Below are 17275 nucleotides of genomic sequence, written 5' to 3' on the forward strand. Positions count from 1 at the left end.
CTTACTATCACCTCTCCTCTCCTCACCCCACTTACTATCACCTCTCCTCTCCTCACTTCCCCTCTCCTCACCCCACTTCCTATCATCTCTCCTCTCCTCACCCCACTTCCCATCACCTCTCCTCTCCTCTCCTCACCCCACTTCCTATCATCTCTCCTCTCCTCTCCTCACCCCACTTCCCATCTCCTCTCCTCACTTCCCCTCTCCTCACCCCACTTCCTATCATCTCTCCTCTCCTCACCCCACTTCCTATCACCTCTCCTCTCCTCTCCTCACTTCCCATCACCTCTCCTCTCCTCACCCCACTTCCTATCATCTCTCCTCACCCCACTTCCTATCATCTCTCCTCTCCTCACTTCCTATCATCTCTCCTCTCCTCACTTCCCATCACTTCCCCTCTCCTCACCCCACTTCCTATCACCTCTCCTCTCCTCACCCCACTTCCTATCACCTCTCCTCTCCTCACCCCACTTCCTATCACCTCTCCTCTCCTCACCCCACTTCCTATCATCTCTCCTCTCCTCACCCCACTTCCTATCACCTCTCCTCTCCTCACCCCACTTCCTATCACCTCTCCTCTCCTCACTTCCTATCATCTCTCCTCTCCTCACCCCACTTCCTATCACCTCTCCTCTCCTCTCCTTACCCCACTTCCTATCACCTCTCCTCTCCTCTCCTTACCCCACTTACTATCACCTCTCCTCACCTCTCCTCTCCTCACCCCACTTCCTATCATCTCTCCTCTCCTCTCCTCACCCCACTTACTATCACCTCTCCTCTCCTCACTTACTATCACCTCTCCTCTCCTCACCCCACTTACTATCACCTCTCCTCTCCTCACCCCACTTACTATCACCTCTCCTCTCCTCACCCCACTTACTATCACCTCTCCTCTCCTCACCCCACTTACTATCATCTCTCCTCTCCTCACCCCACTTCCTATCACCTCTCCTCTCCTCTCCTTACCCCACTTCCTATCACCTCTCCTCTCCTCTCCTTACCCCACTTACTATCACCTCTCCTCACCTCTCCTCTCCTCACCCCACTTCCTATCATCTCTCCTCTCCTCTCCTCACCCCACTTACTATCACCTCTCCTCTCCTCACTTACTATCACCTCTCCTCTCCTCACCCCACTTACTATCACCTCTCCTCTCCTCACCCCACTTACTATCACCTCTCCTCTCCTCACCCCACTTACTATCACCTCTCCTCTCCTCACCCCACTTACTATCACCTCTCCTCTCCTCACCCCACTTACTATCACCTCTCCTCTCCTCACCCCACTTACTATCACCTCTCCTCTCCTCACCCCACTTCCTATCACCTCTCCTCTCCTCACCCCACTTCCCATCACCTCTCCTCTCCTCACCCCACTTCCTATCATCTCTCCTCTCCTCTCCTCACCCCACTTCCCATCTCCTCTCCTCACTTCCCCTCTCCTCACCCCACTTCCTATCATCTCTCCTCTCCTCACCCCACTTCCTATCACCTCTCCTCTCCTCTCCTTACCCCACTTACTATCACCTCTCCTCTCCTCACCCCACTTACTATCACCTCTCCTCTCCTCACTTCCCCTCTCCTCACCCCACTTCCTATCATCTCTCCTCTCCTCACCCCACTTCCCATCACCTCTCCTCTCCTCTCCTCACCCCACTTCCTATCATCTCTCCTCTCCTCTCCTCACCCCACTTCCCATCTCCTCTCCTCTCCTCACTTCCCCTCTCCTCACCCCACTTCCTATCATCTCTCCTCTCCTCACCCCACTTCCTATCACCTCTCCTCTCCTCACTTCCCATCACCTCTCCTCACCCCACTTCCTATCATCTCTCCTCTCCTCACTTCCTATCATCTCTCCTCTCCTCACTTCCTATCATCTCTCCTCTCCTCACTTCCCATCACTTCCCCTCTCCTCACCCCACTTACTATCACCTCTCCTCTCCTCACCCCACTTCCTATCACCTCTCCTCTCCTCACCCCACTTCCTATCATCTCTCCTCTCCTCACCCCACTTCCTATCACCTCTCCTCTCCTCACCTCACCCCACTTCCTATCATCTCTCCTCTCCTCACCCCACTTCCTATCACCTCTCCTCTCCTCACCTCACCCCACTTCCTATCACCTCTCCTCTCCTCACCCCACTTCCTATCACCTCTCCTCTCCTCACCCCACTTCCTATCATCTCTCCTCTCCTCACCCCACTTCCTATCACCTCTCCTCTCCTCACCTCACCCCACTTCCTATCATCTCTCCTCTCCTCACCCCACTTCCTATCACCTCTCCTCTCCTCACCTCACCCCACTTCCTATCACCTCTCCTCTCCTCACCCCACTTCCTATCATCTCTCCTCTCCTCACCCTACTTCCTATCACCTCTCCTCTCCTCTCCTCACCCCACTTCCTATCATCTCTCCTCTCCTCACCCTACTTCCTATCACCTCTCCTCTCCTCTCCTCACCCCACTTCCTATCACCTCTCCTCTCCTCACCTCACCCCACTTCCTATCACCTCTCCTCTCCTCACCCCACTTCCTATCATCTCTCCTCTCCTCACCCTACTTCCTATCACCTCTCCTCTCCTCTCCTCACCCCACTTACTATCACCTCTCCTCTCCTCACCCCACTTACTATCACCTCTCCTCTCCTCACTTCCCCTCTCCTCACCCCACTTCCTATCATCTCTCCTCTCCTCACCCCACTTACTATCACCTCTCCTCTCCCCACTTACTATCACCTCTCCTCTCCTCACTTCCCATCACCTCTCCTCTCCTCACCCCACTTACTATCACCTCTCCTCTCCTCACTTCCCCTCTCCTCACCCCACTTCCTATCATCTCTCCTCTCCTCTCCTCACCCCACTTACTATCACCTCTCCTCTCCCCACTTACTATCACCTCTCCTCTCCTCACCCCACTTCCTATCTCCTCTCCTCACTTCCCCTCTCCTCACCCCACTTCCTATCACCTCTCCTCTCCTCACCCCACTTCCTATCATCTCTCCTCTCCTCACTTCCCATCACCTCTCCTCTCCTCACTTCCCATCACCTCTCCTCTCCTCACCCCACTTCCTATCACCTCTCCTCACCCCACTTCCCATCACCTCTCCTCACTTCCCATCACTTCTCCTCACCCCACTTCCTATCATCTCTCCTCTCCTCTCCCCACTTACTATCACCTCTCCTCTCCTCACTTCCCCTCTCCTCACCCCACTTCCTATCATCTCTCCTCTCCTCTCCTCACCCCACTTCCCATCTCCTCTCCTCTCCTCACTTCCCCTCTCCTCACCCCACTTCCTATCTCCTCTCCTCTCCTCACCCCACTTCCTCTCTCCTCTCCTCACCCCACTTCCTATCACCTCTCCTCTCCTCACCCCACTTCCTATCACCTCTCCCCTCCAGCTCACCACCCTGCGTGGGTCCATTCTGGAAGATGCTGTGCCCTCCACCTCTAAGCACGGCCTGGCTCGGGGTCTACCCCTCAAAGAGGTGCTAGATTACCTGGTACCAGAGCTGACCGCCCACTGTCTCAGACTGGCTCTCAACACACCTAAAGTCACAGAGCAGCTGATGAAGCTGGACGAACAGGGGGTAAGGACACAAGTAGGTAAATGTAAAATGCTAACTTTCCTCATGGGATTCTGGATTTCCTGATTATTCCCTCCTGATTCCGGGAGTTTTCAAACTGGGATCGCTGAGAAAACCGGGAGTCTTCAAACTGGGATCGCTGAGAAAACCGGGAGTCTTCAAACTGGGATCGCTGAGAAAACCGGGAGTCTTCAAACTGGGATCGCTGAGAAAACCGGGAGTCTTCAAACTGGGATCGCTGAGAAAACCGGGAGTCTTCAAACTGGGATCGCTGAGAAAACCGGGAGGCTTCAAACTGGGATCGCTGAGAAAACCGGGAGTCTTCAAACTGGGATCGCTGAGAAAACCGGGAGTCTTCAAACTGGGATCGCTGAGAAAACCGGGAGTCTTCAAACTGGGATCGCTGAGAAAACCGGGAGGCTTCAAACTGGGATCGCTGAGAAAACCGGGAGGCTTCAAACTGGGATCGCTGAGAAAACCTGGGGATTTAGAGAAAGTTACCCATAAGACAACACAGAAAAATAACATGAAATTCACACAATGTATTACTTGCAGAGAACTTTAAATTACTAATGTAATGTCTCTCTCTCCCCTTCTCTCTCCTCTCTCTCTCTCTCTCTCTCTCTCAACTTCTCTCTCCTCTCTCTCTCTCCCCTTCTCTCTCCTCTCTCTCTCTCTCTCTCTCCCTCTCTCCTCTCTCTCTCCCCTTCTCTCTCCCCTTCTCTCTCCCCTTCTCTCTCCCCTCTCTCTCCCCTCTCTCTCTCTCCCTCTCTCTCTCTCTCTCTCTCTCTCTCTCTCTCTCTCTCTCTCTCTCTCTCGTTCTCTCTCGTTCTCTCTCTCTCTCTCTCTCTCTCTCTCTCTCTCTCTCTCTCTCTCGTTCTCTCTCTCTCTCTTGTTCTCTCTCTCTCTCTTGTTCGCTCTCTCTCTCTTGTTCTCTCTCTCTCTCTTGTTCTCTCTCTCTCTCTCTCTCGTTCTCTCTCTCTCTCTCGTTCTCTCTCTCTCTCCCGTTCTGTCTTTTGTTTTCTCCCGTTCTCTCTCCTCTCTCTCATTCTCTTTCTCTCCTCTCGTTCTCTCTCATTCTCTCTCTGTTTCTGTCTCTCTGTCTCTGTAGTTGAGTTTCCAGTTGAAGGTGGGGGTGATGTACTGTGCGTCGGGACAGAGCAGCGAAGAGGATATGTATAACAATGATTCGGCAGGTCCTGCTCTGGAGGAGTTCCTTCAGCTGCTGGGGGAGAGGGTCCGACTGAAAGGATTCACCAAGTACCGAGCCCAGCTGGACACCAAGAGTACGTTACCACACACACACACAGTGTTATCTCCCTCTCTCTATCTCTCTCATGCCCAGCTTAACACCAAGTACCGAGCCCAGCTGGACACCAAGAGTACGTTACCACACACACACACAGTGTTATCTCCCTCTCTCTAGCTCTCTCATGCCCAGCTTAACACCAAGTACCGAGCCCAGCTGGACACCAAGAGTACGTTACCACACACACACAGTGTTATCTCCCTCTCTCTATCTCTCTCATGCCCAGCTTAACACCAAGTACCGAGCCCAGCTGGACACCAAGAGTACGTTACCACACACACACACACAGTGTTATCTCCCTCTCTCTATCTCTCTCATGCCCAGCTTAACACCAAGTACCGAGCCCAGCTGGACACCAAGAGTACGTTACCACACACACACACAGTGTTATCTCCCTCTCTCTATCTCTCTCATGCCCAGCTTAACACCAAGTACCGAGCCCAGCTGGACACCAAGAGTACGTTACCACACACACACACATTGTTATCTCCCTCTCTCTATCTCTCTCATGCCCAGCTTAACACCAAGTACCGAGCCCAGCTGGACACCAAGAGTACGTTACCACACACACACAGTGTTATCTCCCTCTCTCTATCTCTCTCATGCCCAGCTTAACACCAAGAGTATTACTAGAGTACTTTGTCAGACTCACCTGATAATGTGGTTTTGGAACAAATGCTCAAAATAAGGTCATTTAACATGACCTTTATAAATGACGAAGCCTTTGTGTGTTTGTTTTGACGACATACTGTAAATTCTTCAAAATTCACACACAGTGACGATGGCTGATGAAGATCCTCATAGAACAGAACGTATAATATCTCCTAACCCTGTGTTTAACACCGACCTTATTTTCAGCGTTAATCTTAAAAACCCATTCATTTCCCCGTAGGCTTTGGTCAAGTTAGCCTCTGTTAGTGCCTACAAAAAGACGACATTCACATTGAGCTCTGTTAGCGATTTTAAGTGAATTAAAATGATGCTGTAACAGTCCCCAGACAGTAAATATGTGTCCCCCCCCTCATGTTTCCACGTTTCAGGTCCCCCCCTAATGTTTCCACATTTCAGTCCCCCCCTTAATGTTTCCACGTTTCAGTTCCCCCCTAATGTTTCCACGTTTCAGCCCCCCCTAATGTTTCCACGTTTCAGTCCCCCTAATGTTTCCACGTTTCAGCCCCCTAATGTTTCCACGTTTCAGCCCCCCTAATGTTTCCACGTTTCAGTTCCCCCCTAATGTTTCCACGTTTCAGCCCCCCTAATGTTTCCACGTTTCAGCCCCCCTAATGTTTCCACGTTTCAGCCCCCCTAATGTTTCCACGTTTCAGGCCCCCCTAATGTTTCCACGTTTCAGGTCCCCCCCCTAATGTTTACACGTTTCAGCCCCCCTAATGTTTACACGTTTCAGCCCCCCCCTAATGTTTCCACGTTTCAGTCCCCCTAATGTTTCCACGTTTCAGTCCCCCCTAATGTTTCCACGTTTCAGCCCCCCCCTAATGTTTCCACGTTTCAGTTCCCCCCCTAATGTTTCCACGTTTCAGTCCCCCCTAATGTTTCCACGTTTCAGTTCCCCCCTAATGTTTCCACGTTTCAGCCCCCCCCCTAATGTTTCCACGTTTCAGCCCCCCCTAATGTTTCCACGTTTCAGCCCCCCCCTAATGTTTCCACGTTTCAGGCCCCCCCCTAATGTTTCCACGTTTCAGTCCCCCTAATGTTTCCACGTTTCAGCCCCCCTAATGTTTCCACGTTTCAGTTCCCCCCTAATGTTTCCACGTTTCCCCCCCCCCCTAATGTTTCCACATTTCAGCCCCCCCCTAATGTTTCCACGTTTCAGCCCCCTAATGTTTCCACGTTTCAGGCCCCCCCCCTAATGTTTCCACGTTTCAGCCCCCCCTAATGTTTCCACGTTTCAGCCCCCTCCCCCCCCCCCCCCTAATGTTTCCACGTTTCAGTCCCCCCCTAATGTTTCCACGTTTCAGTCCCCCTAATGTTTCCACGTTTCAGCCCCCCCTAATGTTTCCACGTTTCAGTTCCCCCCCTAATGTTTCCACGTTTCAGTCCCCCCTAATGTTTACACGTTTCAGCCCCCTAATGTTTCCACGTTTCAGCCCCCTAATGTTTCCACGTTTCAGCCCCCCTAATGTTTCCACGTTTCAGTCCCCCTAATGTTTCCACGTTTCAGCCCCCCTAATGTTTCCACGTTTCAGTTCCCCCCTAATGTTTCCACGTTTCAGTCCCCCCCTAATGTTTCCACGTTTCAGCCCCCCCCCCCCCCTAATGTTTCCACGTTTCAGCCCCCTAATGTTTCCACGTTTCAGCCCCCCCTAATGTTTCCACGTTTCAGCCCCCCCCCCCCTAATGTTTCCACGTTTCAGCCCCCCCTAATGTTTCCACGTTTCAGCCCCCCCTAATGTTTCCACGTTTCAGCCCCCCTAATGTTTCCACGTTTCAGCCCCCCTAATGTTTCCACGTTTCAGCCCCCTAATGTTTCCACGTTTCAGTTCCCCCTAATGTTTCCACGTTTCAGCCCCCCCCTAATGTTTCCACGTTTCAGCCCCCCCTAATGTTTCCACGTTTCAGCCCCCCCTAATGTTTCCACGTTTCAGCCCCCCTAATGTTTCCACGTTTCAGCCCCCTAATGTTTCCACGTTTCAGTCCCCCCTAATGTTTCCACGTTTCAGTTCCCCCTAATGTTTCCACGTTTCAGTTCCCCCTAATGTTTCCACGTTTCAGCCCCCCCCTAATGTTTCCACGTTTCAGCCCCCCCCTAATGTTTCCACGTTTCAGCCCCCCCCTAATGTTTCCACGTTTCAGGCCCCCCCCTAATGTTTCCACGTTTCAGGCCCCCCCTAATGTTTCCACGTTTCAGTTCCCCCCCCTAATGTTTCCACGTTTCAGTTCCCCCCTAATGTTTCCACGTTTCAGCCCCTCCCCCCTAATGTTTCCACGTTTCAGCCCCCCTAATGTTTCCACGTTTCAGCCCCCCCCTAATGTTTCCACGTTTCAGCCCCCCCCCCCCCTAATGTTTCCACGTTTCAGTATAGAGGACTGTCAAGAAGAACACTTTCTACCCAGAACAGAGGGAATAGGACCCAGAACAGGGGGAATAGGACCCATTCATAGATCCAGAACAGAGGGAATAGGACCCATTCATAGACCCAGAACAGAGGGAATAGGACCCAGAACAGGGGGAATAGGACCCATTCATAGACCCAGAACAGAGGGAATAGGACCCAGAACAGAGGGAATAGGACCCATTCATAGACCCAGAACAGAGGGAATAGGACCCATTCATAGACCCAGAACAGAGGGAATAGGACCCAGAACAGAGGGAATAGGACCCATTCATAGACCCAGAACAGAGGGAATAGGACCCAGAACAGGGGGAATAGGACCCATTCATAGACCCAGAACAGAGGGAATAGGACCCCTTCATAGACCCAGAACAGAGGGAATAGGACCCCTTCATAGACCCAGAACAGAGGGAATAGGACCCATTCATAGACCCAGAACAGAGGGAATAGGACCCAGAACAGAGGGAATAGGACCCATTCTCAAAACTTTTGGCCACGACTGTATGAACCTGTCTGTCTAAGTCTAGTTACTGTCGGTCTCTCTTCTGGCTGACTCAACAGGGACCCACTCCCTGTACACCACCTATAAGGACTAGGAACCTGTCTGTCTATCTCTACTGTCTGTCTATCTCTACTGTCTGTCTAACTCGAGTTACTGTCTGTCTAACTCTAGTTACTGTCTGTCTAACTCTAGTTACTGTCGGTCTAACTCTAGTTACTGTCGGTCTAACTCTAGTTACTGTCGGTCTAACTCTAGTTACTGTCTGTCTAACTCTAGTTACTGTCTGTCTAACTCTAGTTACTGTCTGTCTAACTCTAGTTACTGTCGGTCTAACTCTAGTTACTGTCGGTCTAACTCTAGTTACTGTCTGTCTAACTCTAGTTACTGTCTGTCTCTCCTCCAGCTGACTCAACAGGGACCCACTCCCTGTACACCACCTATAAGGACTACGAGGTGATGTTCCACGTGTCCACCATGCTGCCCTACACACCCAACAACAAACAACAGGTCTGTGTTGGTACGGTTGAGTTTGTAACACTTTCAAATGAATCCAGGGAATAAAGTAAATAACAGGGTGGTTGTAGTTCGGTGAGCCGTTGTAGTGACTCGCTGTGAAGCCAAGATGGCCCCTCATTTCAGTGTCCTGTTTTCTCTGTCATTCCAACGCAATGAATGATTTTTTTTTTTTTAAGTGTCACATTCTACAGTCATTGATAGATTGTAAAGACATGTTTTTCTTGTTGTTCAAATGTCTTTGCTGTGAGTTTTTATCTGTGTCTGTCCCCCCCTGTTGTGTCTGTCCCCCCCGTTGTCTGTCCCCGTCCCCCCCTGTTGTCTGTCCCCGTCCCCCCCCCGTTGTGCCTGTCCCCCCCCCTTGTCGTGTCTGTCCCCCCCCCCCATTGTCGTGTCTGTTTCTGTCCCCCCTTGTTGTGCCTGTCTCTGTCCCCCCCTTGTTGTGTCTGCCCCCCTGTTGTGTCTGTTTCTGTCCCCCCTTGTTGTTTCTGTCCCCCCTTGTTGTGTCTGTCTCCTCACAGCTCCTGAGGAAGCGTCACATAGGAAATGACATAGTGACCATCGTATTCCAGGAGCCTGGGGCTCAACCCTTCACCCCCAAGAACATACGCTCTCACTTCCAACACGTGTTCGTAGTGGTGAGAGCACATCAACCCTGCTCTGACAACACCACTTACAGGTGAGTGGAATGTCTAACACACACACACACACACACACACACACACACACACACACACACACACACACACACACACACACACACACACACACACACACAACCTGTTGGAGGTAGACCTACTGCAGTACAGTTCAGGGGAACAGTGGGTTAACCGCCTTGTTCAGGGGAACAGTGGGTTAACCGCCTTGTTTGGGGGAACAGTGGGTTACCTGCCTAGTTCAGGGGAACAGTGGGTTACCTGCCTGGTTCAGGGGAACAGTGGGTTAACTGCCTTGTTTAGGGGAACAGTGGGTTAACTGCCTTGTTCAGGGGAACAGTGGGTTACCTGCCTTGTTCAGGGGAACAGTGGGTTGACTGCCTTGTTCAGGGGAACAGTGGGTTGACTGCCTTGTTCAGGGGAACAGTGGGTTGACTGCCTTGTTCAGGGGAACAGTGGGTTACCTGCCTTGTTCAGGGGAACAGTGGGTTAACTGTTTGTTCAGGGGAACAGTGGGTTAACTGCCTTGTTCAGGGGAACAGTGGGTTGACTGCCTTGTTCAGGGGAACAGTGGGTTACCTGCCTATTTCAGGGGAACAGTGGGTTGACTGCCTTATTCGGGGGAACAGTGGGTTACCTGCCTAGTTCAGGGGAACAGTGGGTTGACTGCCTTATTCGGGGGAACAGTGGGTTACCTGCCTAGTTCAGGGGAACAGTGGGTTAACCGCCTTGTTCAGGGGAACAGTGGGTTGACTGCCTTGTTTGGGGGAACAGTGGGTTACCTGCCTAGTTCAGGGGAACAGTGGGTTAACTGCCTTGTTCAGGGGAACAGTGGGTTGACTGCCTTGTTCAGGGGAACAGTGGGTTGACTGCCTTGTTCAGGGGAACAGTGGGTTGACTGCCTTGTTCAGGGGAACATTGGGTTACCTGCCTATTTCAGGGGAACAGTGGGTTGACTGCCTTATTCGGGGGAACAGTGGGTTGACTGCCTTGTTCAGGGGGCAGAATGACAGATTTTTGCTTTGTCAGCTCTGGGATTCGATCCAGCAATCTTTCGTTTAGTGGCCCAACGCTCTAACCACGAGGTAAATGTAATGTAATGGCTACCTGCAACCCCCTCTTCCCTCTACTCAGCCTCCTCTTTCTTCTACTCAGCCTCTACTCAGCCTCTACTCAGCCTCCTCTTCCCTCTACTCAGCCTCTACCCAGCCTCCTCTTCCCTCTACTCAGCCTCCTCTTTCTTCTACTCAGCCTCTACCCAGCCTCCTCTTCCCTCTACTCAGCCTCCTCTTCCCTCTACTCAGCCTCTACCCAGCCTCCTCTTCCCTCTACTCAGCCTCTACTCAGCCTCCTCTTCCCTCTACTCAGCCTCTACCCAGCCTCCTCTTCCCTCTACTCAGCCTCCCATTCCAGCACCTAGAATAAAGTGCATTCAGGCCCGTTTCTGTGAACATCTTCCTCTTGCTTCAGCACTCTATATAATATGTTGCATCGCTCTTTATGTTCGTATCGCTGAGTGTTGAAATAAAACAGTCTGGGGCAGTTTCCTCCTCCAAGACCGTGTGTCCCTAACTGACTCCCGTCTATCCCTCTGAGACCTCCTTTAAGGCTTTAACTAACACACACACACACACACACATGCATGCACGCAGTCGGCGAGAGATGTTAATGAAAGGAGAAATAATTGCTTGTTTCCTTCCAGCTTCTCCTCTGGGAGTGAGACTTCATGATGAGAACAGTATCATCTGTCCATTTACACTTTCTCTCTGTTTTCCTGTTTTCTACCTCTCCTGCTATAATGGACTATTTCTCCCTTTCCCTACACTCATTTCCCTTCTCCCTGCTTTCCCCCCTCCATCTCTCTCTCTCTCCTCTTCTCTTCCCTCTTCTCTCTCTCTTATCTCTCTCTCTCATCTCTCTCTCATATCTCTCTCTCTCTCATATCTCTCTCTCTCTATCCTTCCTCATCTTTCTCTCCTGTCTCCCTCCCTCTCTCTTTCTCCATCTTGTTAATAGCTGTTTTAATAGCTGTTAGGGTTTATTGTGTGACCTGGTTCTCTGTGGGGTTCTTGCCTGCTGTACACAAAGCTGTAGAGTGGCATAGGGAAGATACAATGGCTTGACACACACACACACACACACACACACACACACACACACACACACACACACACACACACACACACACACACACACACACACCCTGCTCTCCAACCAGATGTAGGACTGTACCGGCCTGCACACAATGGCCACCTCCTGCCCCTCTTCTCTCCTCCACCATCATGTCACTAAATACCTGCCCCTTGGGGGGTCTAGTGGGATGGGGGGTTTAGTGGTGATGGGGTGTCTAGTGGGATGGGGGGTCTAGTGGGATGGGGGTCGTGTGGGATGGAGGGTTTAGTGGGATGGGGGTCGTGTGGGATGGAGGGTTTAGTGGTGATGGGGGGTCTAGTGGGATGGAGGGTTTAGTGGTGATGGGGAGTTTAGTGGTGATGGGGGGTCTAGTGGGATGGGGGGTCTAGTGGGATGGGGGTTCTAGTGGGATGGAGGGTCTAGTGGGATGGGGGGTCTAGTGGGATGGGGGGTCTAGTGGGATGGGGGGTCTAGTGGTGATGGGGGGTCTAGTGGTGATGGGGGGTTTAGTGGTGATGGGGGGTTTAGTGGTGATGGAGGGTTTTGGAAGTGTGTCTATTTATGATTGACAACCAACTAATGTGTTTGGGACAGTAAAGCCTTTGTGAAGCATGGAAGGTCTGAGCTGTTCATTTAGCAGGTTGTTGGCGTGGCTGTCTCTCTGGTTAGGCTGTGTGTTTTATGGAGTCTGTCGTTCCAGCTAGCTCCCCTGGTGTTTAATAGACTGTAGTTGGTAGCGGTAGTAATGCTATTATCCCTGTGGTGGTGTTCCTCGATTTAACATGACAGGCTATTCATCTCTATATTCTGGAAAAGATGTTTTAGACCAACAATAATACTGTGTTGTTGAGGCTTATGGCTGTGTCCTGACTTAGTATGGGAGTGTCCTGACTTAGTATGGGAGTGTCCTGACTTAGTATGGGAGTGTCCTGACTTAGTATGGGAGTGTCCTGACTTAGTATGGGAGTGTCCTGACCTAGTATGGGAGTGTCCTGACTTAGTATGGGAGTGTCCTGACTTAGTATGGGAGTGTCCTGACTTAGTATGGGAGTGTCCTGACTTAGTATGGGAGTGTCCTGACTTAGTATGGGAGTGTCCTGACTTAGTATGGGAGTGTCCTGACTTAGTATGGGAGTGTCCTGACCTAGTATGGGAGTGTCCTGACCTAGTATGGGAGTGTCCTGACCTAGTATGGGAGTGTCCTGACCTAGTATGGGAGTGTCCTGACCTAGTATGGGAGTGTCCTGACCTAGTATGGGAGTGTCCTGACCTAGTATGGGAGTGTCCTGACCTAGTATGGGAGTGTCCTGACCTAGTATGGGAGTGTCCTGACCTAGTATGGGAGTGTCCTGACCTAGTATGGGAGTGTCCTGACTTAGTATGGGAGTGTCCTGACTTAGTATGGGAGTGTCCTGACTTAGTATGGGAGTGTCCTGACTTAGTATGGGAGTGTCCTGACTTAGTATGGGAGTGTCCTGACTTAGTATGGGAGTGTCCTGACTTAGTATGGGAGTGTCCTGACTTAGTATGGGAGTGTCCTGACTTAGTATGGGAGTGTCCTGACTTAGTATGGGAGTGTCCTGACTTAGTATGGGAGTGTCCTGACTTAGTATGGGAGTGTCCTGACTTAGTATGGGAGTGTCCTGACTTAGTATGGGAGTGTCCTGACTTAGTATGGGAGTCTCCTGACTTAGTATGGGAGTGTCCTGACTTAGTATGGGAGTGTCCTGACTTAGTATGGGAGTGTCCTGACTTAGTATGGGAGTGTCCTGACCTAGTATGGGAGTGTCCTGACTTAGTATGGGAGTCTCCTGACTTAGTATGGGAGTCTCCTGACTTAGTATGGGAGTCTCCTGACTTAGTATGGGAGTGTCCTGACTTAGTATGGGAGTGTCCTGACTTAGTATGGGAGTGTCCTGACTTAGTATGGGAGTCTCCTGACTTAGTATGGGAGTGTCCTGACTTAGTATGGGAGTGTCCTGACTTAGTATGGGAGTCTCCTGACTTAGTATGGGAGTCTCCTGACTTAGTATGGGAGTCTCCTGACTTAGTATGGGAGTCTCCTGACTTAGTATGGGAGTGTCCTGACTTAGTACGGGAGTGTCCGGACCTAGTACGGGAGTGTCCGGACCTAGTACGGGAGTGTCCGGACCTAGTACGGGACCTTACCGGGAAATGCTTACTTACAAGCCCTTAACCAAAAAAATTGAATCAGTCAAAAAGTAACACAATAAATGTACAACAATAACAGGGCTGAAAGCTATATACAGGGGGTACATGTACAGAGTCAATGTGGAGGCTATATACAGGGGGTACCGGTACAGAGTCAATGTGGAGGCTATATACAGGGGGTACCGGTACAGAGTCAATGTGGAGGCTATATACAGGGGGTACCGAGTCAATGTGGAGGCTATATACAGGGGGTACTGAGTCAATGTGGGGGCTATATACAGGGGTACAGTGTCAATGTGGGGGCTATATACAGGGGGTACAATGTCAATGTGGGGGCTATATACAGGGGGTACAGTGTCAATGTGGGGGCTATATACAGGGGGTACAGTGTCAATGTGGAGGCTATATACAGGGGGTACAGTGTCAATGTGGAGGCTATATGCAGGGGGTACAGTGTCAATGTGGAGGCTATATACAGGGGGTACCGAGTCAATGTGGAGGCTATATGCAGGGGGTACAGTGTCAATGTGGAGGCTATATACAGGGGTACAGTGTCAATGTGGGGGCTATATACAGGGGGTACAGTGTCAATGTGGGGGCTATATACAGGGGGTACAGTGTCAATGTGGAGGCTATATGCAGGGGGTACAGTGTCAATGTGGAGGCTATATACAGGGGGTACCGAGTCAATGTGGAGGCTATATGCAGGGGGTACAGTGTCAATGTGGAGGCTATATACAGGGGGTACAGTGTCAATGTGGAGGCTATATACAGGGGGTACAGTGTCAATGTGGAGGCTATATACAGGGGGTACAGTGTCAATGTGGAGGCTATATACAGGGGGTACAGTGTCAATGTGGAGGCTATATACAGGGGGTACAGTGTCAATGTGGAGGCTATATACAGGGGGTACAGTGTCAATGTGGAGGCTATATACAGGGGGTACCGAGTCAATGTGGAGGCTATATACAGGGGGTACCGAGTCAATGTGGAGGCTATATACAGGGGGTACAGTGTCAATGTGGAGGCTATATACAGGGGGTACAGTGTCAATGTGGAGGCTATATACAGGGGGTACAGAGTCAATGTGGGGGCTATATACAGGGGGTACAGTGTCAATGTGGAGGCTATATACAGGGGGTACAGTGTCAATGTGGAGGCTATATACAGGGGGTACAGTGTCAATGTGGAGGCTATATACAGGGGGTACAGTGTCAATGTGGAGGCTATATACAGGGGGTACAGTGTCAATGTGGGGGCTATATACAGGGGGTACAGTGTCAATGTGGAGGCTATATACAGGGGGTACAGTGTCAATGTGGAGGCTATATACAGGGGGTACCGAGTCAATGTGGAGGCTATATACAGGGGGTACAGTGTCAATGTGGAGGCTATATACAGGGGGTACAGTGTCAATGTGGAGGCTATATACAGGGGGTACAGTGTCAATGTGGAGGCTATATACAGGGGGTACAGTGTCAATGTGGAGGCTATATACAGGGGGTACAGTGTCAATGTGGGGGCCATATACAGGGGGTACAGTGTCAATGTGGAGGCCATATATAGGGGGTACAGTGTCAATGTGGAGGCTATATACAGGGGGTACAGTGTCAATGTGGAGGCTATATACAGGGGGTACAGTGTCAATGTGGAGGCTAAATACAGGGGGTACAGTGTCAATGTGGGGGCCATATACAGGGGGTACAGTGTCAATGTGGAGGCTATATATAGGGGGTACAGTGTCAATGTGGAGGCTATATACAGGGGGTACAGTGTCAATGTGGAGGCTATATACAGGGGGTACAGTGTCAATGTGGAGGCTATATACAGGGGGTACAGTGTCAATGTGGAGGCTATATACAGGGGGTACAGTGTCAATGTGGAGGCTATATACAGGGGGTACAGAGTCAATGTGGAGGCTATATACAGGGGGTACAGTGTCAATGTGGAGGCTATATACAGGGGGTACCGAGTCAATGTGGAGGCTATATACAGGGGGTACAGAGTCAATGTGGAGGCTATATACAGGGGGTACCGAGTCAATGTGGAGGCTATATACAGGGGGTACAGAGTCAATGTGGAGGCTATATACAGGGGGTACAGAGTCAATGTGGAGGCTATATACAGGGGGTACCGAGTCAATGTGGAGGCTATATACAGGGGGTACAGAGTCAATGTGGAGGCTATATACAGGGGGTACAGTGTCAATGTGGAGGCTATATACAGGGGGTACAGTGTCAATGTGGAGGCTATATACAGGGGGTACAGTGTCAATGTGGAGGCTATATACAGGGGGTACAGTGTCAATGTGGAGGCTATATACAGGGGGTACAGTGTCAATGTGGAGGCTATATGCAGGGGGTACAGTGTCAATGTGGAGGCTATATACAGGGGGTACAGTGTCAATGTGGAGGCTATATACAGGGGGTACCGAGTCAATGTGGAGGCTATATACAGGGGGTACAGTGTCAATGTGGAGGCTATATACAGGGTGTTACGGTACAGAGTCAATGTGGAGGCTATATACAGGGTGTTACGGTACAGAGTCAGTGTGGAGGCTATATACAGGGTGTTACGGTACAGAGTCAATGTGGAGGCTATATACAGGGTGTTACGGTACAGTGTCAATGTGGAGGCTATATACAGGGTGTTACGGTACAGTGTCAATGTGGAGACTATATACAGGGTGTTACGGTACAGTGTCAATGTGGAGGCTATATACAGGGTGTTACGGTACAGTGTCAATGTGGAGACTATATACAGGGTGTTACGGTACAGAGTCAATGTGGAGGCTATATACAGGGGGAACCGAGTCAATGTGGAGGCTATATACAGGGGGTACAGTGTCAATGTGGAGGCTATATACAGGGGGAACCGAGTCAATGTGGAGGCTATATACAGGGGGTACAGAGTCAATGTGGAGGCTATATACAGGGGGTACAGTGTCAATGTGGAGGCTATATACAGGGGGTACAGTGTCAATGTGGAGGCTATATACAGGGGGTACAGAGTCAATGTGGAGGCTATATACAGGGTGTTACGGTACAGTGTCAATGTGGAGGCTATATACAGGGTGTTACGGTACAGTGTCAATGTGGAGGCTATATACAGGGGGTACAGTGTCAATGTGGAGGCTATATACAGGGGGTACAGTGTCAATGTGGAGGCTATATACAGGGGGTACCAGTACCTAGTCAATGTGGAGGCTATATACAGGGTAGTGCTTAATATGAAGACAAATGGGCTTATTCTGTAAGGCACACCCCTATATAACGTTGATATGACATTGGTATTGTGTTGAACAGATACAGAGTTATGATGTTCAATGCAATATATGTT

At 50.7% G+C, this 17275-nt stretch overlaps 1 protein-coding gene across 1 annotated transcript in view; it reads left to right on the forward strand.

The window, feature by feature from the left end:
- Nucleotides 1-17275, forward strand: part of LOC135557946 (signal-induced proliferation-associated 1-like protein 1) — a 195742-nt gene that overhangs the window by 120598 nt on the left and 57869 nt on the right. The window contains exons 8-11 of the mRNA XM_064991677.1: nucleotides 3395-3583; nucleotides 4692-4866; nucleotides 8866-8969; nucleotides 9497-9654. Of these exons, the coding sequence (XP_064847749.1) occupies nucleotides 3395-3583; nucleotides 4692-4866; nucleotides 8866-8969; nucleotides 9497-9654 (626 nt within the window). The remainder of the gene's footprint in view (nucleotides 1-3394; nucleotides 3584-4691; nucleotides 4867-8865; nucleotides 8970-9496; nucleotides 9655-17275) is intronic.

This window comes from Oncorhynchus masou, chromosome 16 (assembly GCF_036934945.1).
Source record: "Oncorhynchus masou masou isolate Uvic2021 chromosome 16, UVic_Omas_1.1, whole genome shotgun sequence".
Lineage (NCBI taxonomy): Eukaryota > Metazoa > Chordata > Actinopteri > Salmoniformes > Salmonidae > Oncorhynchus > Oncorhynchus masou.